This window comes from Poecile atricapillus, chromosome 17, assembly GCF_030490865.1.
Source record: "Poecile atricapillus isolate bPoeAtr1 chromosome 17, bPoeAtr1.hap1, whole genome shotgun sequence".
Classification (NCBI taxonomy): domain Eukaryota; kingdom Metazoa; phylum Chordata; class Aves; order Passeriformes; family Paridae; genus Poecile; species Poecile atricapillus.
Window position 1 is genome coordinate 459,964 of NC_081265.1, and position 25,204 is coordinate 485,167.

At 57.0% G+C, this 25,204-nt stretch overlaps 1 protein-coding gene across 1 annotated transcript in view; it reads right to left on the reverse strand.

Moving 5' to 3' along the window:
• DNAH17 (dynein axonemal heavy chain 17) overlaps window positions 1–25,204 on the reverse strand; it is a 32,218-nt gene that overhangs the window by 467 nt on the left and 6,547 nt on the right. The window contains exons 20-79 of the mRNA XM_058852279.1: window positions 24,956–25,125; window positions 24,499–24,721; window positions 24,299–24,415; window positions 24,094–24,180; window positions 23,768–23,920; window positions 23,141–23,389; window positions 22,783–22,905; window positions 22,237–22,584; window positions 22,066–22,157; window positions 21,802–21,928; window positions 21,456–21,608; window positions 20,951–21,076; window positions 20,724–20,831; window positions 20,482–20,613; window positions 20,028–20,188; window positions 19,784–19,940; window positions 19,423–19,527; window positions 18,821–18,978; window positions 18,170–18,308; window positions 17,427–17,654; window positions 17,158–17,295; window positions 16,502–16,634; window positions 16,191–16,318; window positions 15,955–16,103; window positions 15,400–15,682; window positions 15,137–15,310; window positions 14,337–14,544; window positions 14,092–14,257; window positions 13,906–14,008; window positions 13,605–13,752; window positions 13,398–13,489; window positions 13,065–13,226; window positions 12,818–12,982; window positions 12,481–12,672; window positions 11,787–12,053; window positions 11,137–11,298; window positions 10,418–10,651; window positions 10,061–10,225; window positions 9,871–9,966; window positions 9,558–9,775; window positions 9,123–9,330; window positions 8,834–8,949; window positions 8,380–8,572; window positions 8,055–8,290; window positions 7,644–7,760; window positions 6,936–7,140; window positions 6,465–6,629; window positions 6,188–6,328; window positions 5,884–6,054; window positions 5,594–5,716; window positions 5,270–5,463; window positions 5,012–5,160; window positions 4,759–4,886; window positions 4,317–4,544; window positions 3,605–3,796; window positions 2,861–3,040; window positions 2,365–2,547; window positions 1,529–1,711; window positions 1,217–1,360; window positions 532–757 (exon numbers count right to left, since the gene is read on the reverse strand). Of these exons, the coding sequence (XP_058708262.1) occupies window positions 532–757; window positions 1,217–1,360; window positions 1,529–1,711; window positions 2,365–2,547; window positions 2,861–3,040; window positions 3,605–3,796; window positions 4,317–4,544; window positions 4,759–4,886; window positions 5,012–5,160; window positions 5,270–5,463; window positions 5,594–5,716; window positions 5,884–6,054; window positions 6,188–6,328; window positions 6,465–6,629; window positions 6,936–7,140; window positions 7,644–7,760; window positions 8,055–8,290; window positions 8,380–8,572; window positions 8,834–8,949; window positions 9,123–9,330; window positions 9,558–9,775; window positions 9,871–9,966; window positions 10,061–10,225; window positions 10,418–10,651; window positions 11,137–11,298; window positions 11,787–12,053; window positions 12,481–12,672; window positions 12,818–12,982; window positions 13,065–13,226; window positions 13,398–13,489; window positions 13,605–13,752; window positions 13,906–14,008; window positions 14,092–14,257; window positions 14,337–14,544; window positions 15,137–15,310; window positions 15,400–15,682; window positions 15,955–16,103; window positions 16,191–16,318; window positions 16,502–16,634; window positions 17,158–17,295; window positions 17,427–17,654; window positions 18,170–18,308; window positions 18,821–18,978; window positions 19,423–19,527; window positions 19,784–19,940; window positions 20,028–20,188; window positions 20,482–20,613; window positions 20,724–20,831; window positions 20,951–21,076; window positions 21,456–21,608; window positions 21,802–21,928; window positions 22,066–22,157; window positions 22,237–22,584; window positions 22,783–22,905; window positions 23,141–23,389; window positions 23,768–23,920; window positions 24,094–24,180; window positions 24,299–24,415; window positions 24,499–24,721; window positions 24,956–25,125 (10,021 nt within the window). The remainder of the gene's footprint in view (window positions 1–531; window positions 758–1,216; window positions 1,361–1,528; window positions 1,712–2,364; window positions 2,548–2,860; window positions 3,041–3,604; window positions 3,797–4,316; window positions 4,545–4,758; window positions 4,887–5,011; window positions 5,161–5,269; window positions 5,464–5,593; window positions 5,717–5,883; window positions 6,055–6,187; window positions 6,329–6,464; window positions 6,630–6,935; window positions 7,141–7,643; window positions 7,761–8,054; window positions 8,291–8,379; window positions 8,573–8,833; window positions 8,950–9,122; window positions 9,331–9,557; window positions 9,776–9,870; window positions 9,967–10,060; window positions 10,226–10,417; window positions 10,652–11,136; window positions 11,299–11,786; window positions 12,054–12,480; window positions 12,673–12,817; window positions 12,983–13,064; window positions 13,227–13,397; window positions 13,490–13,604; window positions 13,753–13,905; window positions 14,009–14,091; window positions 14,258–14,336; window positions 14,545–15,136; window positions 15,311–15,399; window positions 15,683–15,954; window positions 16,104–16,190; window positions 16,319–16,501; window positions 16,635–17,157; window positions 17,296–17,426; window positions 17,655–18,169; window positions 18,309–18,820; window positions 18,979–19,422; window positions 19,528–19,783; window positions 19,941–20,027; window positions 20,189–20,481; window positions 20,614–20,723; window positions 20,832–20,950; window positions 21,077–21,455; window positions 21,609–21,801; window positions 21,929–22,065; window positions 22,158–22,236; window positions 22,585–22,782; window positions 22,906–23,140; window positions 23,390–23,767; window positions 23,921–24,093; window positions 24,181–24,298; window positions 24,416–24,498; window positions 24,722–24,955; window positions 25,126–25,204) is intronic.

The following is a 25,204-nucleotide window of genomic DNA, read 5'->3' on the forward strand; positions in this document are numbered from 1 at the left end:
TTTATATGGGAATCACAGAGTTTAAGGTGAACTGCCCGTGGTGGGATCTATCACGTGCTGTCCCATGTGCTCCCTGCTTTTGTCCAAGTGGACCCCTCAGCTGCTCTGCTGAACTGCCTTCTTCCCTCTCATTAGCAGTAATTATCATGGATTTAAATTTCAAAATTTGTCATACTTGAGCATCAACTAACAATGTGACAAATGTATTCACTAGAGCCCTGTAGCTCCAGGAGCCCTGGGGTTCATGAGCTGGAGCCTGCATTGCTAAAACACAAATTTCTGGTTTGGAAAGGCTGTGTGATCTGGGCAGTGGTGCCCTCAGCTGGTGGCTGAGCTGGAGCCAGGTGGAGCCAGGTGAAGCCAGGTGGAGCCAGGGCTCCCTGCTCTGAGCTGCCACCAGCGTGGGGTGGTGGCACTGTGACACAGTAACACCACCAGCCGGCAAGTGCTGACACTGCTCGGCTGCATGAAGGACAGGGGCTGAGCTGGGCCTGTTCCACATCTGAAACATCTCAGAGATGCAGTTCTTACCTTCCATGAACAGCCCATGCACGTAGGAGCCTTCTCTAGGGGGAAATGTTATGTCCTCACGGATCTTCTTGGTCACATCCACTGCCAGACACATCTTATCCAGTGGCCACTGCTTTTTCCTGGCTGTGGACTGCATGATGGCTGTGAGGAAGGATTGGGGGTTGAAGAATCCTGCCAGCCACACTGATGCAGGCAGCACAAAATCTGTTGACCAGACTTCCAGTTCCTGGAAAACAAAGCAGCAGAGTCCTTTAGGGTGGAGAATGTGCTGTGAGCTGCAGGCCACGGTGACAGAGCTGATGCTTTGCTTCAGCTGATCTTGCAGAGTGGGGACTGGCTGGAGGTGGTGTGGGAGGAATAAGCAGCAGATTCCCCTGCAGCAATGAAGCTAAAACTCTGAATTCATAGTGCAGAAAATACTGCTGTTATTTTTCAACAAGGCCAACTTTATTATTTTTTTTATGGGACACCCAGAGTTGAAATGGGGGGGGGGAGATAATGTTCTTTTGCTACAGTGATAGTCTCTAATGGGAGCCCTGGTCAGACTTGTGCTCCCATTCCTGGAGTAACAGCCCTTTTCAGGTACTTCAGGCTGAGAAATAAACCAGTTACCAATAAACCAGTGCACTGGTGGGGGGAGTCCTGGGGCACCCCAAGCTCTGGCGGTCACACACACTCTGCTCACCCTGATCCGCAGGAGCAGGTCTGCATACCAGTTTGCCAAGCTGAGGAGGGAGGGATAGGCATAACGTGTCCATGATTCTGGAACGTTGTCATAGAAGAGAGCATTTGCCAGCTCTTCCATCTCAGATGTGATCGTCAGCTCTCCCTTTGAAAAAGAGAAGAGTCCAGGCAGTGTCACCTGCAGCCATGGTGGGACAGCCCCAGGGGTGTGCGTGGGCTCAGGGAGCAGAGCTTGGTGGGTGAGAGCTGCAGCAAAGGCAGAGAGTGCTTTGGAAATACTGAGAGATGAGCCAGGCAGCTGCCTGCTGTGTACCTGCAGCCCCAGGTCCAGCTCCTTCAGCGAGCGCCTGATCTCGTTGGTCAGGATGTTCATCCTTTCACATTCCTGGAGAGCTACCACAGTGTATGGGGTTTTTTCCTTTGCCTTTGCCATCATCTCCTCCATGTTGAACGGGTCCGGCAGCTGCCCAATGATTTCATCCAGGACTGACTTCACCTGAAATGAGAATGCCATAAACTGCTCTTGCCCAGAGAAAAATGCTGCAGGTTCCATGTAATGAAGTAGGTAAGATTTTTTTCTTTTTCTGCCCTGGTGTTTCTTTGTACCTCCTCCTCTGTTACTAATGCTCCTTTCTGTTACTAACTGCTCTTAAAAAGCTATCGTTGTTTTTTGATAGCCAAGATAAGAGACCTGAGGCCACGGAGGCTGAAATTAAAGTGTAAAATTCAGGGAGTCAGGAAGAAGACTTCTAAAAAACAAATTATTTTAAGTCTCTTTTTTTAGTAGTTGCTCTCAAGAATGGAGGCTCCTCAGCTAGCTCCATCATCTGAGGAGCCCCACGTAAGCCACATGTTGCCAGTGGTGCATCTTGGCCCCATCAGGGCGTGAGGTTCCTGCCTGTGCTGCGTGTGCTGCTGTCCCTGGGCCGATGACCACGGCGTGGCTGGGCTGGAATCGCCTCCCTCTGCTGTCCCTTCCTTACTGCTGGGAGCCTGCTCTCTCGCTTGCCTCCTGGCCTGTATCTGTCTCCCCTCGCTAGCCTCTCAGTTGTCACCCTTAAAAGGTCTTTTCTCCCACTGTAATTACTTCCCCCACCTTAAAAAAAAAATCAGTTAATTTCTCCCATAAAGAGACAGGACTTGACTTGCCTGTTCCTCCCGGGAGGTACCCGAGCCTCCGGCAGCCTCGGATTCCTTGGGCTGCAGTTCCAGCACTGTGCGGAAGAGCCTGTCCGAGGTGACGGTCAGGAAACCCATCTCAGCATTGGGGTGCAGGCCGTACAGGTGGGGGCTCTCTCCTGGCAGGTTGTCATCGATGTACTGGTGGTAGGCCTGAGCGCAGGGTCAGGGCCACCGTTAGCTTGCAAGCACAGCCAAAGGAGCCCAAAGTTCCCTGCAACCTTGAAAACCTGTCCCCGCTCACGGGGCCCTTTGCAGCACCTGCCCAGGCTCTTCTTCAACTTGTGTCTCAGCCAAGTTTTTCCCTTTCCATCTCAACCACAGGAATTACTTTTGCAGCAATTCTGCACATTTCCAGGGGATTGACTGTCTCCCTACATTCCCCTTGGTGAGCGAGAGGGAACGTGGACTCCTGCACATTTATCCAGAGCAGGGGTTTTCTACAGCAAATTGCAATGGTTCTTACCTCGTAATCCATGCGGGGAGGGATCATAAACCCTGGAGCCAAGGACACCTCCCCATCCAGCATCTCGGGCTGGACGTACTCGCTCAGGTATGTGCGGCACAGCCGGCGGTCCCAGTCGTCAGTGATGTGCCCCCCGTACATGATCTCACCAAAGAGGTACCGGAGGTCATCCCACGGTACCTGTGGGGACAGGCTCCAGCTGGGGCTCCCGAGCTGCTGCCCAGGAGTTCCCCATGCAACCACAGAGTGATGGCTCCAGGACTGACCTGTGCCGGGAGACGACAGTCCCTGGACCCACAGGGGCTTGGGGAAAGGGGTGTCTCTTGATCACCCACAGATTTCTCCTTGTCCCAGTATGAACACGGCCATCTGTGATTTGAATCCTATCTTTTTTCCAACCAGCCCTGTTCACGTCTGTGAGGGCAGTTCTAAAGGTGTGATTTCAGCCCTGCTCACTGCACCTGCATTCTTGGGGTGGGCTTTGCTTTTTAGGTGGAACCACCCAATCACCAAGGCACGGGTCAGGGCAGGCACATGGGCCAGGTGCCTGGTGCCTCTTCCACCCAACTTGGTCAGGCCCTCATCCCCTTCCCCTGCCTGAGCATGCAGGGAGCAGGGGAGGAACTGCTCCTGGCCCTGGGCTTCTTCCTGAGTGTTTGTGCTGCAGACTGATGAATGTTCTAAGAAAGGCCAGTTGTTGCAGTGTGTGCTGTGCTGAGGAGCAGCCACCTTGTTATCCCTCACCTTGGTGTTGGCCTCCAGGTAGTTGTGCAGGACGTTAACAGAGACGGTGAGGTCGCCGTTGTTGAAGGGGTACGACCTGTTCCAGCCCTGCGTGCCAAACCTGCGCCGCTCGGCCACCGCCGCGTGGAAATAGCAAAGTGCAAAAAGGATGCACCTGAACTCGGTTTCTTTGCTGCACTGCTCCAGTGTTTCCTGCAGAGGAACGTGAGTGTGGCTTGCAGCTGAATATTGCTATCAGATGTCCCTCTAGTGAAGAACATCCATAGGCAAAAGAGAACCAAAAGTGTTCATTAGGAAAAAAAAAAGCATACAATTGTATTTTAATGATTTGCTACTTGGTAATTTTTGCACTCATCTGTTTATGAAGGAATTAGGAGTTCACACCCCAATGGCCTGCTGGCAGCTGAGGCAGCTTGTTCATGGCAAAGCTGCGCAGCTCCATGTTCAGCCTCAGGAAAGGCACTGGTGACCTGGCACTTCCTTGTGTTGGAAACCCTCGGGCAGCTCAGGTTACCCCTAAACCCCTGCCAGAAGGGGACTCTGGGCACTCCAGGAGGATGCAAGGGCTGGCTCCGGGTGCAGTGTCCCTGGCAGCGGTGACACCCCTGAGGAGCTCAGCCTGTGGAGCCCAGGGAGGGGATGAGTGATCCCTGCTGACCAGAATGGCCCTGAGGAGGCAGCGGTGGAAGGGCAGGAGTGGCACAGGGGCTACCTGGGAGAAGAGGTCGAGGGCTCCGTGCAGGTTGGCGCGCATGCCCGTGGGCGGCTCGCTGGTGATCTTGATGGAGTTGTCCAGCAGCCCCTGTGGGATGATGTGTGCCTCGGGGCTGGGGGCTGGCTCGGCGCTCATGAACAGCCGGTACTCGGCGTGGCTCTCCAGGCTGTGGTGCTCCACCAGCTTCTCCAGCGTGTCCAGCCACCGGGCCACTAGGTGGATGTTCTGCAAAAGAAACTCTCTGGACCTTGTGAATCTCACTTCCCCCCCAGTTCCTAGTGTGGCTCCACAGGGGGAAGGTGCAGTACAACCCAGCTGGGGCTGGTACAGCCAGCTAGGCCAGGCAGTGTCACTGCCATCACCAGTGGGGTGACCACGCCTGGTGTGCCCAGGTGCCGTCAGGGCTGTGCAGCCTGTGGTGCCCACTGCCCACACCCACCTGCAGGATGACCCAGTGGCCCTCTGCAGCTGCCACCTCCATGGCGTGCTCTGCCACAACCTCCTGGCCTTGTCCCAGTGACACATTGTGGATCTTCCCGTTGTCAATGGTGAAACCCAGCCTCGTGCCTGGGAGGGGAATGTCTGCTGTCAGTATCAGTACTGAGCTGGGGCCATGCACTTCTGGCTGCTTGGCCCCACAGCAGCTCATGGCCAGCAGGGCTGGTGCCCGTCTGGGGTGGGCAGAGCCTCACCCAGTGCCTCCACATCCTTCAGTGGGTCAACACCAGGGGAGAGGATGAAAAACAGAGGCGTGGAGGGGCTGCTCTCCTTATACACCTCAGAGAGATCAATGCTCCTTCCTTTCACATACTTGCTTCCCATCTTCTCTTCCACAAACTTCCTACAGAAAAATAGAACCATCTTGTGAGATGGGAGCAGTCACTGGTTGCAGCTGGAGTGGTGGCACCCCAGGGCTCTTGCAGGAGAGCCCTGTGCTGGGCACCAGATACCTGATGGCATAGGTCATCCTGTCAGGGCGCAGGCACCGCAGCACACACAGCTTCTGTAGGGCTGTCTTGTTCTTCCAGTCCATGGGGAACACCTCGTTCTCCGGCGCCTCCATCTCCACAAACCTTTTCCATCGCTTTGCTGAGCTCTCGATGTCATTCTCCAGGCTGCTGAACTCTTCCATTTCTGAAAGTGCCTTTGGGTCCCGCAGAGAAGGACTAAATCACTCCTGGGCTCTGCTCATCCTCACCCTGCAGGTGACCCTGTACCCTGCACTAGGGGCTGTGCTGGCAGTGCCTTGGCACAGTGGGACTGCACAGACCCACCTTGACAGCACCCCAGCCCTGGTGCTGCAGGAAGTCCACAGGGGACGTGACACCGGTCTTGGAAGGGAAGCGCAGGAGAAAGTCCAGCTCTGCTGGGTTCACTTCTTTCTTGAGGGCCAGGACCTGAAAGTTGGGAGTGTGGCATCATAGCCACCCAACGCCCATGGCCCCAATGTGGGGGGCGAGAGGCTCTGAGCATCCACAGCAGCACCAGAGTAAGAGAACAAACTGTCTAAAGCCACGTGAATGCCTGTTGTACAGCAGGAGCCCCAGACATTTGCAGGGATTACCTGGAAGGCAACCTGTGCCAGGAAGATGAGTTTGTCTCTCTCAAAGAGGCCCTGTGCAGTGTACACATAGACCGAGTAGGTGATCTGGTCTGTCAGGTTGATCACCCTTTGCCGGGTGTCGTCGCTGGGGATCGCACGTTGGATGGCTTTCTCAAAGACCCCGTTGAAGGCCTGAGGAAGATCCCAGCAGGCATCAGCTTGTGGCTGCTGGGGTCTTGTCAGCAGCATGAGAGCTGAAATCTCTGTGCTCCCTCAACCCTGTCCCACCCACAGACATCTCTGTCCCTCCTCACTTCCCATCTACCTTGAGAGAGAACTGGTAGATGGGGTTGATCTTGCAAAGGTCGCTCAGGATGAAGTACAGCAGGGATGCGCGCTCTGCTGCTGGCCGGTAGTTCTCTCTCGCAACGTTTATTTGTACTTCGGTGACTTTAGCTTCTTTTACCTGGAGGTGCAGGGTTGGGAGGGAGATGGGAGTTACCAGAACCCCGTCACACATCAAAGCAGTGCCCACCCTCCTGCTGGGTGCCCATCCAGGCTGTCCCTCTGCCTGCAGCACCAGCTCCAGGGAGCACACTTACTTTTTCCTCAATTTCCTTGGCTGTGCGCTTCGTTATCTCCAGGTTCTCCACCAGTGCTGTGTCCCGCAGGAAATCCCCCCCAGCAGCCGACAGCCGGGCGAGCAGTGAGTCCTCCAGCTCCTTCAGCTTGATCTTGAACTCGTTCTGGCTCTTGGTCAGGTTTGCCTGCAACAGCAGCGTCCAGGGATGTGTCGCTCAAGAGATCCCAGCAGAGTGCTGGCACCAGTCACTCTGTTGTACGGCCACCAACGTGCTGGTGCGAGGGGAAGGTGGATCTGGCCCCTGCTGGGTCCCACCATCACCCGCAGGGTGAAGTGATGGCCCTGCTGCCTGTGGGGGCAATGGGGACCTGCAGCTGCAGGGCTTGGTCAGGACTTCCTTGGCTCTCGACAAACAGCAGAGGGCACGCGGAGGGGAGCTCTCATGCTCCCTGCCCAAAACCTCCACAGTGCCCCGGCTTCTCCCACGTACCTTCAGGGTCTCCAGGTCTGGCCGCTCCCGGGCTACCACAGCAGCCAGCAGCTGGTCCTCCAGGCCCTCCCGTGTCACCAAGAAGTTGATGAGAGTGCACTGAGCCTGCACTTCTGGCTTGTAGTGCGGGTTGAAACACCGGGTATGCAGGATTAGGCGGAACTGCTGGTTATACTCTACTTCTTTATCTCCAATTCTAATGTATCTGTTCAGTAAATTAAACAAATCAGTCCCCATACTCCGGGCAGTTAGTCATGACAGACTGATGCCCTCAGCCTGTGTGCTGTTCCTGGCCACTTGGGATGAATTTCTTTGTTTGGGAAAAGGCACAACAAGGAAGAAGTACCAAACCAGACTTGTTAGGGCAAGGATGGAGGAACAGGAGCTGGAGACTGCCCTACCACAGCCCCCCATGGCCTCTGGGGTGCAGTTCCCCTTCCAGCTTATCATGCCATGTGGCAGGTGTCCCAGGGAACGTGTCCTTGAATCACTAAATGAACTGTATGCCAAGGACCAGAACATCTGGAAAGGCCACGTTCACTAGGTGTCCTCCATGGGATGTACTGGAGAGCACCGGGGGATGTGGCCAAAGCAAAAGAAGGATCAGGCTGCCAAGATGCCCACAATGAAGGTGCATCTACCAGCATTTTGGGGCAGCAGTGGCTGCTTGGGGCAGGTGAAACCCCCTCAGCATTTGGGTGTGCTGACCTGCCCTTGGCAGTCCTGCCCAGCAGCGGGTCCAGCACCGCCTCCACCGTCTCACCGATGTCCTCGATCAGCAGTGTCTGTCCTTCAGAGACCGCCTGGGCAATGATGTCCAGGTATCTGAGGGGGGAGAGAGGAGGTGTGTATGGCAAGCCTGTGCACTGTGGGGGGCTTGGGCTGCTGTGGGAGGCTCACAGAGTGCTTTCCACCCACTGTGCCCTATCGGGACCCCAACAGCCAGTCCTGGCCTCCACAGAGCTTTGGGAGGTGTCAGGTACACCCTCAGGGCTGCTGCCCTTGTGTGCCCTGAATCTGATGGGGGATGTGATTGCCCTGACTCTGCTCCTTTCAGTGGCAGGGAAAGGGGGGCTGGTGCAGCCTGAGCCTGTGCCCACCCCACAGCCCCTGGCCCACCTTCTCTGGCCCAGGCGGACAATCTGCAGGTCCTCCCCGTATTTGTTCTTGATCCACTTGCTGCCCTGCAGCTGGGCGTCCACGAGCAGCGGCCACCGCTGGGTGCTGCAGAGGATGGCAGCGTTCTCGGTGGAAGTGCGGTCGCTGGGCAGCCCCTGGTTGTTCCAGGCAGCCACATCGGCAGAGTCCGTGAGGAGGCTGAGGGGGTCCAGCTCTGGGGTGATGGGGATGGGCACCTGCAGGGAGGGGCTGTTGGGTGCCTGGCCCAGGGGTGTGGGAGCCCCGCTGGGGAAGGTGCTCTGGGATGGACCCTGTGGCCTCTCACCGTCAGCCCGTGGAGGAAGGGGACCCAGTGCTTCTCCATAAGCTCGGCCCTGTACTTCTTGGTGAAGTATCCGATGTAGGACACGAAGGCGGAGACCAGCAGCACGTCCCCACACAGCGTCTTCTCCTGCTCTCTGAGCTGCTCCACTGACTCAGCCCAGCGGACGTTTTCGGACGCCAGGCCCCCAACGAGCCTACGGGGTTAGAGGGGACGGTGTTTGCTGTGGTGCTGATGCTGTGACCCAGGCAGGGGGTGGGTGGGGACTCAGCCCTGGTGTCCTGGGGTGTTGTCACCAAACATCTCAGTGGCTGCCTTCCCCCATGAATGTCTGGCCCAATTAATCTCAGAGTTTTTTAATTTGGGGAGGGTGTGGGGGGCTCTGCTGCTCCCATGGCCCTGGTGTCAGGGAGCAGCAACCTGCCTTGATGCTTCAGAGCCAGTGTTTGCATGGTACCTGTTTGCCAAGTTGATGACTTTGTTGGTTTCATCAGCCTCCTGCTGGCATTTGATCTTCTCTGCTGTGGCTTTCTCAAACTGAGCAGTGAGATTCTCCAGATTTGCATTCAGGGCCTTTGGAAGAGAGCAGCCCCAGGGTTAATCCCTGCCCACATGTGAGGCTCCAGGGTCCTAGAGCTCTGCAGCATCTCCATCCCAGGACACTGCTTGTGCTGGGCTCTGGGTTCATGTTTGCTCATTTGGTGACTGAGGGGCTTGTGGCTCGGGCTGTGGGGACACACACTTACCACAATTTTGCTCTTAATGCGACTCAGCCTCTGCTGTGCCTCTGCCAGCTCGGCATCGGCATCAGCCACTGCCTGTCTCTTGGGCTTCACCGTGCAGTTCACCTCGTAGAAGCGGACCATGTTGAGGCACCAGGAGCACAGCCCTGCTGCAGCCGTTGACTTGGACTTGATGAACTCCGGATTAAAGCCGGGGTCGTTCCGGTAGGGCCTGGAACAGGAGGACACACCGTGCTGTGGCACTGCACTGCAGCTGCCCTGTCCCACTCCTCCCAGGGCTTGGGCTGCCTCTGTGTGGCAGGGTGGGAGAGAAGGGCCAACACTCGAATCGCACTCCTGTCCCCCAGCCCTGCTGTGCTCTGGGTCCCCCCTGGCCTCCCTGCTCAGGGCAGCTGGTGGCAGGGGCTGTGAAGGGGCAGAAACCAGCCATGGACTCACTCAAATGCCTTGAGACAGGGCTCAGGGATGTTTTCTCCATCATAGTTTTTTAAGCTTGCAAGGAAAGTGTCTGCTTTTCCTATCTTGACTTTTCCTGCTGTCCAGCTCCTGTCCTTCGGAATCTTGCCGTTTTCAGCCGTCAGAACCAACACAGCTGCCATCACATTCACTACCTCTGGTGGTGGGGCCCCAAAGGACTTCAGCTCTGTCAGGTTGTACTGGGGAGGGAGCACAGGGCCACTGAGCATCACCCCAGCGCAGGGCTGCCAGCACAAGCTGGGCACCTGCTTCTTCCCACTGAGAGCTCACCCACCTTGTTGAGCGTGTCGAGGGCCTCGCGCGCGGCGGAGAGCACCACCTCTGCTTCTGCCAGGTCACTTGCACAGGCTCGTTGCTTCTCAGCCACCATCTGGGGAGGGAGGACATGGGATGGGGTAAGTAGCTGTAACCACAGAGCTCACACTGCCCCATCCCATGTTGGACACCAGCTCAACACGTTGCACCTTGTTGATGGCCTCGACCTTCAGCTCCTCCTCATCAGCAATGGCTTTCTCCTTGCTGACCTTCTCAGTCTCAACACCCACCACGTGGATCAGTTTGTCTGTGTCCTCATTCTTCTGCTTCAGCTCTACCTCCTGGATTGCCAGCATGGCTTTCAGGTCGTCCACCTCAACGAAGGAAGACAAAGAGCAGATAAAAGGGCTGATCCTGCCAAGCCCTGCCTTGTGGAGCAACAGTGTCTTGGTATGGCTTGGGGACCTCACAGACACTGTGACCATCCTGCAGTGACGTGCCTGCTCTCTCCCCCTGTGCCAGACCTAGTACAGGCACGATGCACAAGAGAGGTTATGGACAGGCACCTGTGACGCTGTGCTCTGCAGCTTCATCAGCCCCTTCTCCAGCCTGTCAATGCTGGCAGAGAGCTTGCTCCTTTTATCTGCCAGCAGGTTTTGGTAGAGCTTTATCTGCTCCAGGAAGGTCTTTGGCGTGGTATAATTATAGCGTCTCTCCACGGCCAGGTAGATCTTGGACATCTCCTTTGAGCTTGTGTGCACGAAGGACATGAAGCGGCTGATGGAGGCCTTGACCTCTGGCTGCACAGAGAGCACAGACAGGGAGCTGCTGCAGTGGGCAGAGGCTGCCCTGAGCCCTCCTGCAATGCTGGCTCTGTGTCCAGCCACAGAGGCCAGAGCAAAGTGACCCTTTTTGTCAGCAGCACAGCGCAGGGCTGAGATGCTGGTGGTGAAGGCACTGCTGCTGGTTCCCATGCCCAGCTCTGTCCCTGACATCCCCATGTGGGGAGGAGCTGCTGTCCCCAGACTATTGCCTGTGGGGGTGTTGTAAGGCCAGAATGGAAAGGGAGGGTTTGCCAGCACAGCGCAGGGCTGCAAGATCTGATGCTGGAACCAGCTGTAAACTTATCCCAGACCTATTCCCAGCTCACTGTTTCCAGCCCCCTGGGTCACGCCAGACTCCCATCCCTGGGCACACTAGACACAGAGAGGTGCAGTTCATTGTCCAGTGTAGCCCGGGATCCCCAGTGCCCCAGGACAGCAGCTGCACTGGGGTCCCAGCTCACCTCGATGTCTGGTGTTTCCTCCAGGAACCTGCTGCTGACAGACACCAGAGCATCCTCTGGCCACTCGTGGAACCAGTCGATGGCCGTGCAGTTGACTACAGCTGGGAACCTCCTGGCCCGCACACGCAGGGTTGAGCCCACGGGGGAGAAGCAGAGGACAACCTGGGGCACAGCAGCAGTGGCTGAGCGGGCTGTCCCCGCTGTCAGGGTAGGGGCAGTGTCTCTGGGGGCTCACATGACTGCAAGGATTCTGCTGCAGACCTGAGATTCGCTGCCTTCCCATTAACTCCCAGTACACACGAGGTGGGCTGTGGTTGTGCACCCTGTGCCTCTCACCAGGGCTGGAACCGGGTCCCTTCAGTGGCTGCAGTCAGCAGCTGAGCACGGTGTGAGCTCGTGTGGGTGTCCCTGGGAGTGCCCAGCGTGGTGTGTGGCCATGGAAGCTACTGACCCTCTCTGCCCCCAGGGAGGTCAATACAGGGCTGTTCTGCCCTGTGCCTCTGGGGCTGGGGGCAGCTGGGCAGTCTCTGAAAACACCTTTGCCTAAACCCACCATCCTGGGATGAAACCTCCATGTTCTGTGCCTGTTGCAAGGAGGTTTAGGATGAGGCAAATCAGGGGCACAGACAAACCAACCAGGAAACACCCACCTTTAACTGGCGCCTGACTTTTTCTATAAATAATTTCCAGCAGTTTTCCTTTGTATCCTCCATGCCAAGGGACTTCACTTGGGGCCTCATGGCCCCAATGATGGTTTCCAGGTCATTATCCTGAAAGAGGCCTGGCACCTCCCCAGATGCCAAGAAATCATTGATCACAACCAGGAATGATTCTTCAGCCACCTGGGAGTCTGTCATCAGGAACACGCCGGGGATGTTCTTCACAGCTGCTTTGATGTACTGGGAGGCGAGGTCCAGCTGGGACAGAGAGAAACTGTCACCCCCCAGTTCAACCCCTGTGAGGAGTTCTCCAAAGTGACCGGTTTGGAGCAGGGCTGGGCTGCCCCAGAGAGCTGGAAAGGAGCCTTTGGGAAGGAGCCTTTGGGAAGGAGCCTTTGGGAAGGAGCCTTTGGGAAGGAGCTGGTGCTGGGTGCTCTGCCCAGGCACAGCTCCAGCACCAGGGCTGCCCACACCACCACCCCTGCTGTCACCAGTAGCTCCTGCCCATGCCTGGCTGGGGAAGCACTGTGGCCCCTTGGGGCAGGACTCACAGGTGTTACCTGTGAGCGGATCCTCGTGTGCAAAGGCAGTGTCACAAGGAGAGCAGAGCCTCGTGAGCCCACTCCAGGTGCAGGACCCATCCCCAAGCAGGTGGCACCGAGCCAGGCTCCAAAGTTGCTCCTACCTTCAGGTCTGGGATGCCGTAGCCTTTTCTCAGTGTGATCTGGAACACGCTCAGGTTGCTGATGTGAGCTGCCAGCCGTGCCAGGCTCTGCTTTCCACTGCCTCCCACCCCCACCAGCAGCGCGTTGCCCCGAGGAGACTCCAAGATCCGGCTAATTCTGCAAATGTGAGACACTGCGTCTTCGAAGAGCACCTGAAGAAAACAGGAGGGGAAGGTTTGGTGTTCTGGATCAGGGCAGAAAGAGCAGTGAGTGCCCCATAATGCACCAACCCGACCAAGCAGTGCAGTGCCGCAGTCTCATCTTTTCAGGGCGGAGCTGCCTGCCACAGGCACTCACCAGATTCATCGCTGCATTCACCTCATTGTAGCTCTCCAGGGCTTCCCCGAGCAGGTCACTCAGAGCTGCCCAGCTTGTCACTGGCATGTACTTGGACTCATCCATGCCCTGGGCAAAGTGGCAGTAGATGTTGGGCTTGGCGAACACCAGTTCTTCATTGAGCTCCTGGGAGAGGCAATTCCAGCCGTGGGGCTCAGCTGTGGGGGCACCACTGGGCTGCAGCATTCTGCTTTTCAGCACAACTTACTGGAAAGGAGGCTTTGCAGATGTCTGCCAGCAGCTTCTTGAAGCTGTACTGATCCTCTTCATCGACAAGCTTGTCCCCATACACCCTCTCTGCTTCGTGAATCCAGAGACGCATCATGTCCACAGGGGTTTTCAGGCATTCGGGGGTAGAGAAGAGCAGCCCCTGACAAATCCCACAGCCCTCAGGGTTATTTTAGTGCCTCTCAGAGCTGATTGCAAAGGTTTGCTCTGGGAAGAGGCCAAGGCCCTTTTTAGGGACATGATATGCTGCAAGGATGTGGGATGAGGAAAGGGAGGAATAAGGATATTTTTGAAGAAACAGCTCTTCCACTACCTGGAATATGTTGGAGAGGTCCCGCAGGTTGAAGACGTAGTGGAACTTGATGGCTGTTGGCAGAAAGTTGGAGGCAACCTTCTGGTGCAGGGCTGTTGGCAGGACAGGAGTGTGAGCAGGCTCCAGGTCCCCAGGGACCCCTGAGCTTGGCTCCCTAGCGGTGAATTCCCTGGGGGCTTGTCCCACCCCAGCATGGCAAAGGCTCACCCAGTGCTACTGCTACCAGCTGGGGCTGCATCTTCTGGACAGGTGGTGGCATGCTCTGCCGGGCCAGGTGCTGCTGCAGGATGGTGCCGTAGACGGTGTGCAGAGCCTCGCGGCTGGGAAAGCACACGGCGAGGACACAGAAGTGGCGCTGCAGAAAGGGGCAGAGATTGCCGTGGGCACTTTGCCCCACAGGGGATGATGTAGCCAGCTGGCACTGCAGCGTCCCCTGCCTCATTCCACTCTCTGGGCTTTGGTGCCTGGAGGGTGAATGTGCCAGGCAGAGCCCCCAGGTCCTGCACACCTGCAGCCGTGAGTCGATGGTGAAGGACCCTGCGGTCGGGTTCATGCAGGCCACGTACTGGCAGTTGCGAATGTCCTTCAGGGTCAGTTTGTTCCTGTCATACCTGTGCAGGGACCAGCACTGTGACACTTTCCCCAGGGATGGGGACAGGTTCCCCTCATCCTGCCGTGCCCCTCCAGCACCCACCAGTGCCCATGGTCCAGGTGCTGCCGAATCAGCGTGTGTGGTGCCACAGTGCCATACTTGTCTACCTCTGGCATGTTCATGTCATCGATGAAGTAGATCAGCCTTCTGGTGCCAGGTGGGCCAAAAATTCTCCCTGATTTCTTCTCCAGGGGTTTCTCAAGGACGACTGCAGCAAGAGGAGTAGGTGGGTCAGCACTGCAGCACTCTGTGGCACAGCCCAGTGCGGGGCCAGCTGTGAGCCTTACCTTGTAGCATGGCCGAGGTTGTGTAGAAGTTGAGGGGCACAGACTGCACCAGATATTCATCTGTGCTGAGTGCTTCCAGCTTGTTCCACATCAGGACTGACTTTCCTGTCCCTGCATTCCCCACCAGCATCACCGGCCGCTGCTTCTCCATCAGCAGGTCCATGAAGTAGCGGAGGCGAATGGTCTCTGTGGTGTGCACCACGGCAGCCTGGGGAGAGGCACAGTCAGTCCCTGCATGGCCCTGGCACTGGCAGAGGCTGGATCCTCTGTCGGAGCAGTGGGCAGCACGTCGGGGCAGCTCCTGGCAGCTCCAACAGACGGTGCTCTCTGCCTGCAAACCCGGTCCCTCCCTACAGCAACATCTCACGTGCTCTGTTATTCTAAACACTTTCTGACCAAAACCAAGTCATTACACAGAAAAACATGGACAGTTCCTGAAACCCCCACAGCCACGGCTCCTCGCCCTTTTCCCTGACAGCTTAGATAAATCCCCAAGATGCCACTGTAGGAAACACAAATTGAGTGCTAAAGGACATTTTGCACTCAGGCAATGGTCACAGCTATTTTACCAGACTCTCTGAAACTGCCAGATTAACTTCAGGTTAATCTGAAGGTAAAGGAGACGTGGAACTTACAGCCCTTGCTTGAGGCTTCTGTGGGGTAAAGAGAACCATAGGAAGCCATTTGGTTTAATGGGTGCTACCAGTCCTAATCCTGATGATGCTCCATGCACTGCTGAGGGGAAGACTGTAGAGCAATAGTCAAACCAACCATATAAACACAGCACCTGTGGGAAATACCTGTAAGGGGATGTCAGGGTCGAGCTCGAACTCTGGCACTCTTTCATCCCAGGAATTGAATGTCTTCGTTTTTGGATGAATGTAATAGTCGAAAATTGTCCCCTGATTAGGAAACTTGACGGCTTTAAATTCTGACAGCCACCACTTGCTGAACTGCTGGCGGTGATCCACCAGCTGGAGGACAGAACAGAGACACTCAGACCCCAGGCACATGATGGGATGCAGAGAGAGGTGGCAGGTGCTGGGCAGTCCCATGGCTGTACCTGGTCCTGGAACAAGGCCCCACCGAAGGCCCAGATACAGGCGAAGACGAAGAAGAGCTCATATAGCTCCCGGGGTGAGTCTGCTGGGATATTCTTCGGTGTCAGGAAACATTCTAGCAGGGACAGAACTGTCTGTATGGCTGTGACCTCAGGAACGGGAGTGATTGTCTTGAACCCAGACCTGAGCTTCTCCAGGCATGGTGGCAGATACTTGTCAAAGAGGATCATCAGAGCAGCCTTCTCAGACTTAACTGTCCTTGTCTCAATCCAGCTGGCCACAATGCTGTGGGAGAGAGACAAGCAGGGCTGCAGCAAGCATCCCATCGCATCCCATCGCATCCCATCGCATCCCATCGCATCCCATCGCATCCCATCGCATCCCATCCCATCGCATCCCATCCCATCCCATCCCATCCCATCCCATCCCATCCCATCCCATCCCATCCCATCCCATCCCATCCCATCCCGTCCCGTCCCGTCCCGTCCCGTCCCGTCCCGTCCCGTCCCGTCCCGTCCCGTCCCGTCCCGTCCCGTCCCTCTCCCTGCCCAGCTCACGGGTTCCAGCCCAGGTCTGCAGGGTTGATGTAGAGGATTCCAGCCCGGGACACGGTGGCCGGCGTGGCTGTCCGCAGGTGGCTGATCTCGAAGATGAGCCGCATGGTGGGAGTGAGGGGGATGCGCTCGTTGCTGGCCAAGGTGAGAACCTGGGGGAAGTGGCTCATTGTGGGGGATGTCTGGAGCTGGTCCCCCGAGACAACAAGGGTGACACCCCGGGGTGTGATGGCACCTACCTTATTGTCATCCATGACTGTGTTCAAGGACTCGATCCACATTGGATCAATGTCTCCATCAAGGATGATCCATTTGGGCCCATCATGTGTGATGTTGGCCAGGTCACGCATTGCCGTGGAGAACAGACCTGCCCCACAGAGAGACTCGGCTTGTTCCTCCCCACACACAGCCATTTGCTGGAGGACATGTGGAATTGGTGTTCCCATGAAACATTCCTTCTCCCTCCCCCTCCAGGAAAGAGCCCCAAGGAAAAGTCTGACATTCCGCCTTGCATCGCACATAAACTGAGCTCACAGCACTGGTGTCTCACCATCCTTCCATTCCCGTGTGGCTGGGTGAATGATCCCAAACAGCTCATCGCAGGTCACAGCCTTGGGGTCGAGGTCCACAGTGACTGGCCTCCTCTTCAGCCTTTTGTATGTCTTATTGAGCGACTTCAGCACCTGTGGAGAGAGGATGGTGCAGCCACAGGGGCTGATCCCACCAGGGCAACCACAGCCTGCAGCAGCCTCTGCCTGCAGCGAGCGGGGGGCACGGAGCCCTGCTCCCACCTGGGCTGCTTCTGGGAAAGCCCCTGACCTCCCTCTGCAGAGCCAGCTCCTGGGCAGGGCATCGTGGAAGCCCAGGCTCTGCCAGCCAGCACGGTCCTGTCACCCTGCTGGCACCTCAGCACACCCAGGACCAATCGTGAGAGCACGGCCCTGTCTGCTCTCTTTGTCTCTGCTCCCCTCCTGGGTGTCTTGGGCAGAGCTGTGCATCCCACCGCTGCTCAGCTGCCTGGGCTCAGCCTGGCACACAGTGCCTGAGGGCCTGGCATGGCCATGGCTGCACTGCTGCCCTCCCCCCAAACACCGCTCCAGCAGAGCTGGGGTCTGCACAGCCCTCACCAGAAGCTGTGGGAGCCCATGGGATAAGCCTGGCCGAGGCCAGAGGGGCCCCATGTCCCCAGGATGGTTTGGCTGCTACCTGGGACTTGCCGCAGCCGGCGTTGCCGACGACAAAGACGGAGTGTCGTACTTGTAGCAGTTCCTCCAGCTGTACCACCTTGAGCACAAAATTCTCCTCTGCCTGCAGCTTCAGCTCCAGCACAGATTCACGGATGACCTGGAAGGGAGAGCAGGCACTGACCACCAGCAGCCTTGGAAAGACCCCAGAAGCACTGAAGAGACCTTCAGCCTCTGGATCCTGCCAGGACTGGGACATCTCTGGCAATGGTGCCATGCTTGGGCTTGCACCTTCTCAAAGTTGAGGTCCCTCTTCCTGGGAACATCCAGTGCTGGAAACAGGTCTCCAATCAGCCCCAAGAACACAGGCAAGTCATCTGTCACAATCTTGGGGATATTGAAGTCTCGTAAAGCTCTCATCAGAACTTGGTCCTCTGCAGAGCCGGGGTCCCCCCTCTTCAAGGAGCCTGCCACCACCAGCACGGACTTGATGGCCCGCAGCCCCCAGTCGTAGTGGTCCTGTGACAGGAGGCAGAGAATCACTGTTTCACTTTGGTGAGGAAGAACTGCTTCAAACAGCACAGCAGAGGAACACCCTGTCCATTGGCCCCCAGCCAGGATATCCACATGGCTCCCAGTGGGCTGGACCTAAACTGAGCTTATTTACAGGAGAAACCTGTAGTCAGTCATGGGGATGGTTTGGAACTGGGAAGCTGTCTTCCTTCTTGGAGACTCATTTATATTGTAAATCACCTCTCTTGAGATGAATAATATCTGAATGCTCTCACCTTAACTGGCCTAATTCTAATTCTAATTGATGCTGTTCTTCTTTTGGGCTTCTTGATTCCTTCCTTAAGGCAGAAAGGTGCCATATGATGCACCAGGTAGAAGTGGATCTTGTCCAGCCACAGACCTGAGCTGTGCAGAACCATCACTCTGTGTGTCACCATCAGCAATCCCACTACAGTGTGTCAGGTTTGATGATCAAATGAACTCTCCTCTCACAGACAGCACTGTGTAGTATCATTGATTACCTGTTTTGACAACAGCTCTTTGCAGAGCGTGTAGAGAGTGATGAACTTTCTTGCCAGGAGCCTGGCATCGAGAAACCCCTCTGCCACAAGCATGATTTCGCAGATCAGTTCAAAATCGGGCACCACCATAGCGCAGGGTCTAGAGAGGAGCAGCTGCAGTTGTCAGGGCTGCTTACCATGTCCTTACCCTCCCCCAGCTCCTGAGGTTTGCCCCCAAGTTTCCAGTGTAATGAGCCGTCAGTTGCTGCAGTTACACTTGCTGGGATCTCCTTCCCAGACTCCTCCAAGCGGAGCTCATGTCCCACCAGAGTGGGGCACATCAGCCCTTCTGCAGTCACAGGTCGAGTTTCACCAAGGACAGGGGTCCCACAGCATCTCTGTGCCTCCCCTTCAGGTGGTGCTTCACCACCTTTTGTCCTACTCCCCACCCGAGCATCCTCTCATCTTGCTGAGCAGCCCAGCTCACCCTGCCTGGCCACCTCTGGGAGTGACAGAGGTGTCACTCAGGTGACTCAGAGCTGTCCCACAGTGCCGAGGGCTCCCTCATAGCAGGGCCACCAGTGCACACAAACACCCCTGGCTCAGGTCACACTGTGGATGTGGCACATGGGTGCCAGCCCCGAGGGAAGTGCTGCCGTGACACCGACCCACCTGAACAGAGCCTTCAGATTCTCAGGCAGCTCTGTGCGCCCGGCGTAGCCAGGGTTCATGGTGATGAACAGCCCAACCGATGGGACCAGGGAGATGGTCTCCCCAAGGAAGTTGAATGTTTTCTTCTTGGCACGGATTGCATCTTGAATACATTTTACCTGCCAGGTGAGCAGAGGTGTTGGTGCTGGCAGTTCCCAGCTCCCTGCCCTGGTGCTCTGTGTGGCCCCAGCTGCTCCCCAAGGTGAGCCTGAGGGGTTGGCTGTGCCAGGGATAATATTGAGACCTAGCTGAAGCCACAGCAGCAGGAGAGCTGGACTTAAACCAGCTCCTTCCTAATCACCTCAACTCCTTGTCCCAGGTGATGGCAGAGCTGGGGGCTGACAGGTCACCAGGATGGGACACAGCTGGGCTGTGAGGTTTAACTGTGCCCAAATCCCCTGCACTGCTGTGCTTCCACCCCACACCCTGTGTTCAAACAGGATATAGTGGAGAGAGCAGTGGCAAACTCCTGTGAGTCAGGTCTAACTGGGGCAGCATCCAGGACATGAGCTGGGAAGTCTCTTTGGCACCCAGTGCCACTGGGCCGTGGGGACAGCGCGCACCTGCACCGCAATGACAGACAGCACCTCCACCAAAATGCGATTGAACTCGTCGAAGCAGCCCCAGGCGCCTGTCTGGGCAAGTCCTTTGTAGATGTTCCCACAGGACTGGAGAGAAAGAGAGCAGCAGGACAGGCTCAGGCACTGCGACCCCTCACAGCATGGGGGATTTGGTGACAAAACTCGAGTGCTGAGAGCTGCTACCTTATGGATTGTGCTCTTCCCTAAGGAAATTCCCCACGGTGATAAAGCCCCTCTGCCGAGGCTCCCCTGGGCTCCCATAGACCCCAAACCAGGGTCCCTTTGTCCTGGACACCCCATGGTTCTCACCTGGGTGCCACCATCCCGTTGCCCCGTGCCCTACCCTGTAGTCCATCTGCTCGGAGCAGTTGAACACGTAGACCATAATCCCCACTGCCCGGCCCAGGTCCTTGGTGGTCTCTGTCTTGCCGGTGCCTGCGGGGCCAGCGGGGGCCCCCCCCATGTAGAGGTGCAGGGACTGTGTCAGGGTGATGTAGCACCTGTGGAGGGGGGACACTGGGGCTGAGCGGGGCCCATGGCATGGCCGTGGTGCCAGGGCAGTGGGAGGTGTGGGGACCAAACCCCACCTGTCTGTCAGGGGGGTGATCACCAGCCGGGGGGTGTTCCCCAGGTACTCGTAGGCGTACAGGAGCTGAGCATCACAGATGTTGGCGTAGCAGTGCTTCTCCCCATCATCCCAGCGGTGCCGGAGCTGCGACTGCCAGGCAAACGCCTGCGAGTTCTCCACCTGTGGAGCAGCTGGCTGTGGGGGGCAGTGGGCACTGGCACTGCCCACCCTGGCTCGCTGGGACAGTGACACACGCTGCCTCGGGACCGTTTGCCACCTCCCAGCACAAGGACAGCGTGCAAAGGGGTCCCAGGGCCATGCTGGGGTGGGTGAGGACTGTCCCTCCTCACGGCCCAGCTCAGCGCACACCCACCAACAGAGGTGCCCAGACAAAAAGTAATGGAATGACAGGAAGCCTGTGCTCCAAAGTTCTGAGAGACGGTGCAGCAAAAATTCCCTCTGGTACCAAATACCTTTGTTTGGATCATTTTGGCCACAACATCCCTCGCATGGACATCAATAGTGCAGATTGTCATGATCTTCATTCTGTCTCCAGCACTCAGGTTCCCAAGGAGCAGGGAAATCAGGGCATTCAGCCGAGCAATCTGGGGAAGGACAGAAATAATGGACATAGAGATGATTCCCTCATTTGCCCACTTCTTAATGACCCCTGGCCTGGCAGAGAGGCTCCAGGTCAGGTGTGGATGATGCCAACCTGCTTTTTGTTATAATCCTTCAGGGCATTCTCATAACCTTTCTCCAGACTCGAAAAGGCAACACCAACCTCTGAGGTCCAGGCAATCTGGGTGCACGTGAGAGCGACCTGCAGAAAACCACGGGGGCAACACGGCCATAAAGAGGAACGCGCTGTGGCTGTGCCTCCTGGGGCTCTCTGGCTCCTGTCCCTCTCAGAGCCGGCTCAGCCTGGCCCCGTGCACGCACCTGTGCTGGGTAGTCAAACACCCACTGCTCCCGTGGCTTATCCTCATAGGTGCCCAGGGCCTGGGGGATGAGGTTCCGCAGCGTCGAGCGCATACGCTCCAGCAGCCGGTTCAGCCAGACCTCGACCTGCAGGGTCACATCCAGCAGAGCTGAGCAGCTCCCAGCCCACTCAGGCTGCACAAACCTCTCCCTGCACATCGCAGTAGGAGAGAGTCTGGTCCCTAGGGCACAGCCCATGGGATGTGAGGAGGAGTGGTCTGAGGGCAAACAGCCGGGGGTAACCACCCTGCAACCCTCGAGGGACTGTGGCTGAGCAGGTTCACACGACTGTGCTGCTCTGTACCTACAACGCAGGTGCCATTGCTGGGGTTTTTGGCCAAAAATCTTTGTAATTGCATATTTATACTCCTGCCGGGCTGTTAGAGCACAACCAGCAAAAGGCTCATCCCCATCCTCAACCTGCCCCCCACCTCAGCCTGCAGAGTCTCCACAAAGCTCAGCTGACCTGGCCAGACAGGTCACAGTCTGCATCGAAGGGCACGTACTCCCCGTCCCGGCTGAACATCCCGCGGGCCACCTTCTGCGGCTTTTTGTCTGAGTCCAGCTGGAACTCCAGCTTGGCCAAACTGTCATACAGCTTTGTCAGGTGCCGGGAGACCTGAGAGCAGAGGCACAGCCAGTGTCAGGACCCCCGTCACGTGCGGAGGTGTGATCAGCAACTGGATCTACCCCCGGGAAGGGGGATCAGGGATGGTGTTCTGCCCATAAGAGTGAAAAATATTCTAAAACTGCTCAAACAACTGCATGGAAATGGCACAGGACTCACCCACATGCTCACACACAGTCTATACCTCAAGGGGCTCGGTCCCCTTTGATAAAATATCCAGCAGGTCCGCAGAGGAGACAAAATAGAAGCGGGGAAATGCCAGTCTTTTGGTCTCAAGGTATTCAGCCAAGGCCTTCTCACAGACCGCCAGCCTGGCAGAAAACAGAAGAACCTGCCATTAGCCCCCATACACTGGTTTTACTTTTTGCTCAGTCCTTGTCTTGCTGATGCTTTTTGAAGCCCTTCCTTTGGCCTCCCAAATGCTTCACCAGGATGGCTCGATCCTTACCTGTCCTGCAGCGCTTCCAGCCGGATGTGCAGCCCGGGCTTGTTAGTGCATTCAATCACGTTGGGAGTTTGTACTGCATCAGCCATTAGTTCCTGAAGAGGAAAAACACTTCAGCCAACCCAAACTGGCAGAGAGTTGCAGGGAAAATGAGAGGGGGAATGGGCTTCGCACTCGGAAATCCTCGTCAATGGTATCAAATTTCTTCGAATCCTCTGGCAGTTGACTGCGTGTGTCTTCAGATGCTATGAAGATTGTTTCCAGGTGACTCCATTTCCTCTGCACCTCAAACCAGGTGTTGATGACAGTGTCAGTGGTTGACAGCTTATGCTGCCAGTCCTGTGCCCTCTGAAGGAAGAAGGCTCGGTATTTGGAGGCCAACACGTTCTGCAGCTGCATTTGGTTGTCCTCCAGCGTCTCAATGAGCAGCTCATCCATCTTCAGCAGTGGGAGCTGGGTCCTGCTGTGGGGCTCATACTCAAACTCCATTGTTGCCCAAGTAGTGTCCAGGGCATTCAGCACCTGTGGTTGGGGCACAAGGATGAGCTGGGTGCTGGGCTCAGCCCCTGTGGGGAAGCAGGAGGACAGAGGAGCGCCTGCTCCAGGCATGGGCTTCACCAGCTCTGTGTGCTGCCTGTGGACTGCAGCCCCAAGCCCTTGACAGCCATGGAGTCACACTGGGGTCTCAGCAAAGCAGGGGAGGAGCTGAGCCCCGTTTACCTTCTCCATCCCAGCCTCCTTTGACGCTTTGTCCACGATGCCGCGAACCTCCTCCTCAAACTTGTGTAGGTTCAGCTGCAGCAGATCCGCGAGGGTGGTGTTCTCAGACATGGTGAATTGCACCTGGAGCAGAACCCCACGGTTGGGCCACGGGCTCCCCTCCACAGAGAGGCAGCCCAGCAGCTCACCCAAACGAGCTCATTAACACCCACTTTTAGAGACCCTACACAAATATTTGCATGTGGCCAGATTTAAACCTAATGGTACCCTTCCCTTGCTGGGTGTGGGTCTTGGGAGCCTCCTGGGCCAGGGCCTGGAGCCTCCCGGGCCAGGGATGGGCAGGAGGACTCAGGAGCACCTTGGTTGTCTGCACAAGCTCCTGCCAGTGCCGGTCCCTGATGGCTGGGTTCTGCAGCTCGCTCACGGCTCGCAGGGACGTCATCATGTTCTTCATGCTGCTGTCCAGCCCTGTGAACGCGTCCCAGCTCTTCACCTCCTTATCCAAAGTCCGGATGTCTTTAGCGAATTTCTTGCACTCAATATCCATATCCTCAACGTTAAGCTCTGCCCACCTGGTTGTGTTCCAGGCAGCGATGCTCAAGTTCACCTGGACCCAGGATACAGGTTCACAGCGTGTGATTAGCAGGAGCATTCCTGCCCGGGAAGAGGAGCAGCACACCCAGTGCCACACACCCTGTGTGCCCACAGGGCCCCCCACTCATGCACACCCACGCAGACCTGCTCCAAGCGTAACAACCCACCCCATGTCTCATCCTCCCTCTGATGGCAAGGAGCTCTCTGAGAAGCTGCAGCAGCTCTGCACCTTTGGCTGGCAATGCCCAGCTGGCAGCAGGTGCCTGTGCCAGGTGCCTGGGCTAGGTGCCTGTGCCAGGTGCCCATGCCAGCCAAGAGCAGCCTGCTGTCCAGCCCTTGCCTGGAAGCAGCGTTGGGCACTGTGCCCTGGCTCCCAGACCACAGCACGTACCAGGGTGACCATGTCCCAGACCTCCTTCAGCAGGCGCAGCTCCTTGCGACACATTTTAAGCTGTTTGTACTCTGGGACTGACACCTCAAACAGTGCAGCTGAGGTGGCCAGGGCTGCCATTTCCTTCTCCAAGGCCGTGATGTGCTTATCTTGCTGGATGGAGGAAAGGAAAAGGTGTCAGCCAGGGACCGTGTGCCAGTCTCTATTCCAGCAGCTGCTCTGTCCCTCCCTGTCAGCCTGGAGTGGCTGCCCCTCCCCAGCAAGCAGTGTCAGGGGTGGCCAGGCAGTGCCAGAGGAGACAGCCGTGGTGTCCTCCCCTTCCTTACCCTGTTCAGTGACTTGTAGGGGTCTGGGTCTGTGTACGAGAAAGGGGCTTTTCCCTGGAAACTCTCCCGGAAGGCGAGCTGCTGGACCTGTGTGCGAGGATGGGGCTCGTGGGGGCAGCCAGGACCCGGCAGTTGGGAAGAGCAGCAGAATCTTCCCAGAGCTGCTGAGGAGCTGTCTCCCTGCCCACAGCCCCCAGGCAGGCACCTCGAAGTCCTCGCACTTCTGGCGGAGGATGGCGGCCTCGGCGGCTTGCAGGGGCGCCGCGTTGTCCGCCACCCGCAGGCACAGCCTCTTGTTGTTGTCCCACTGCTCAGGCAGTTTCTGCAGTGGACAGACACCATGTGGGGTCTCCAGCCCGACCCCAGTAAGCCCCTGCCCAGCCCCCCACACCCTGAGCAGCCTACCTTGAGCTGCAGGTGGACCTCCTCCGGCATCTTGTCCCCATAAGTCTTGAGCAGCGCAACTGTCTCCTTCAAGGGCTCAAACATGGCATCAGTCACCTCCTGCCTCTCCCTGACCTTCGCCAGGTGCCCCATCATTGCCACCAGTCCTTCATAGTCTCCCTCCTCCAGAGGTTTACTCAAGCCGGCAGTGGACTCTTTGATGAAATCCTGCAGCTCCTGAAGACTGAGAGGACAGTGGTGCTCACCAGGTGTCCCTGGGGCTGAGGCTCACTCTGCAGGGCATGACACCCCAGAAACTCGCCCCTGAAGGTGCCTGGAACCTTCATCTGGAACCTGCCCTTTCAGGGCTGTGTCCCCCAGTCAGCCCTGCCCTGGCACACAGTGGTGCCTGTGCCACAGCTTAGCTGGGCTTCGCTTGGAGCACCCTGTCCCTAGGCCAGGGCTGGCCAGGCCTTACCTGCTGGTGACGTGTTGGGCGAGGAACTTCCTGAGCACCAGGCTCTGGCCCTTGATGGCAGCCAGCAGCGCCTTCTTGAAGGGGCGGCAGTCACTCCTCAGCCACCCCCCAAACACCTTGGTTTCCTCAAACTCCAGCACCTCTTCATGCAGTGCCTCCAGTGCATCAATCTGGGGACAAGAATGGCTCATGGTTTGTGGCTGGCACCTCCCTGGGCACACAGTGTCCCCTAGGGCACCCCGAGCTCCC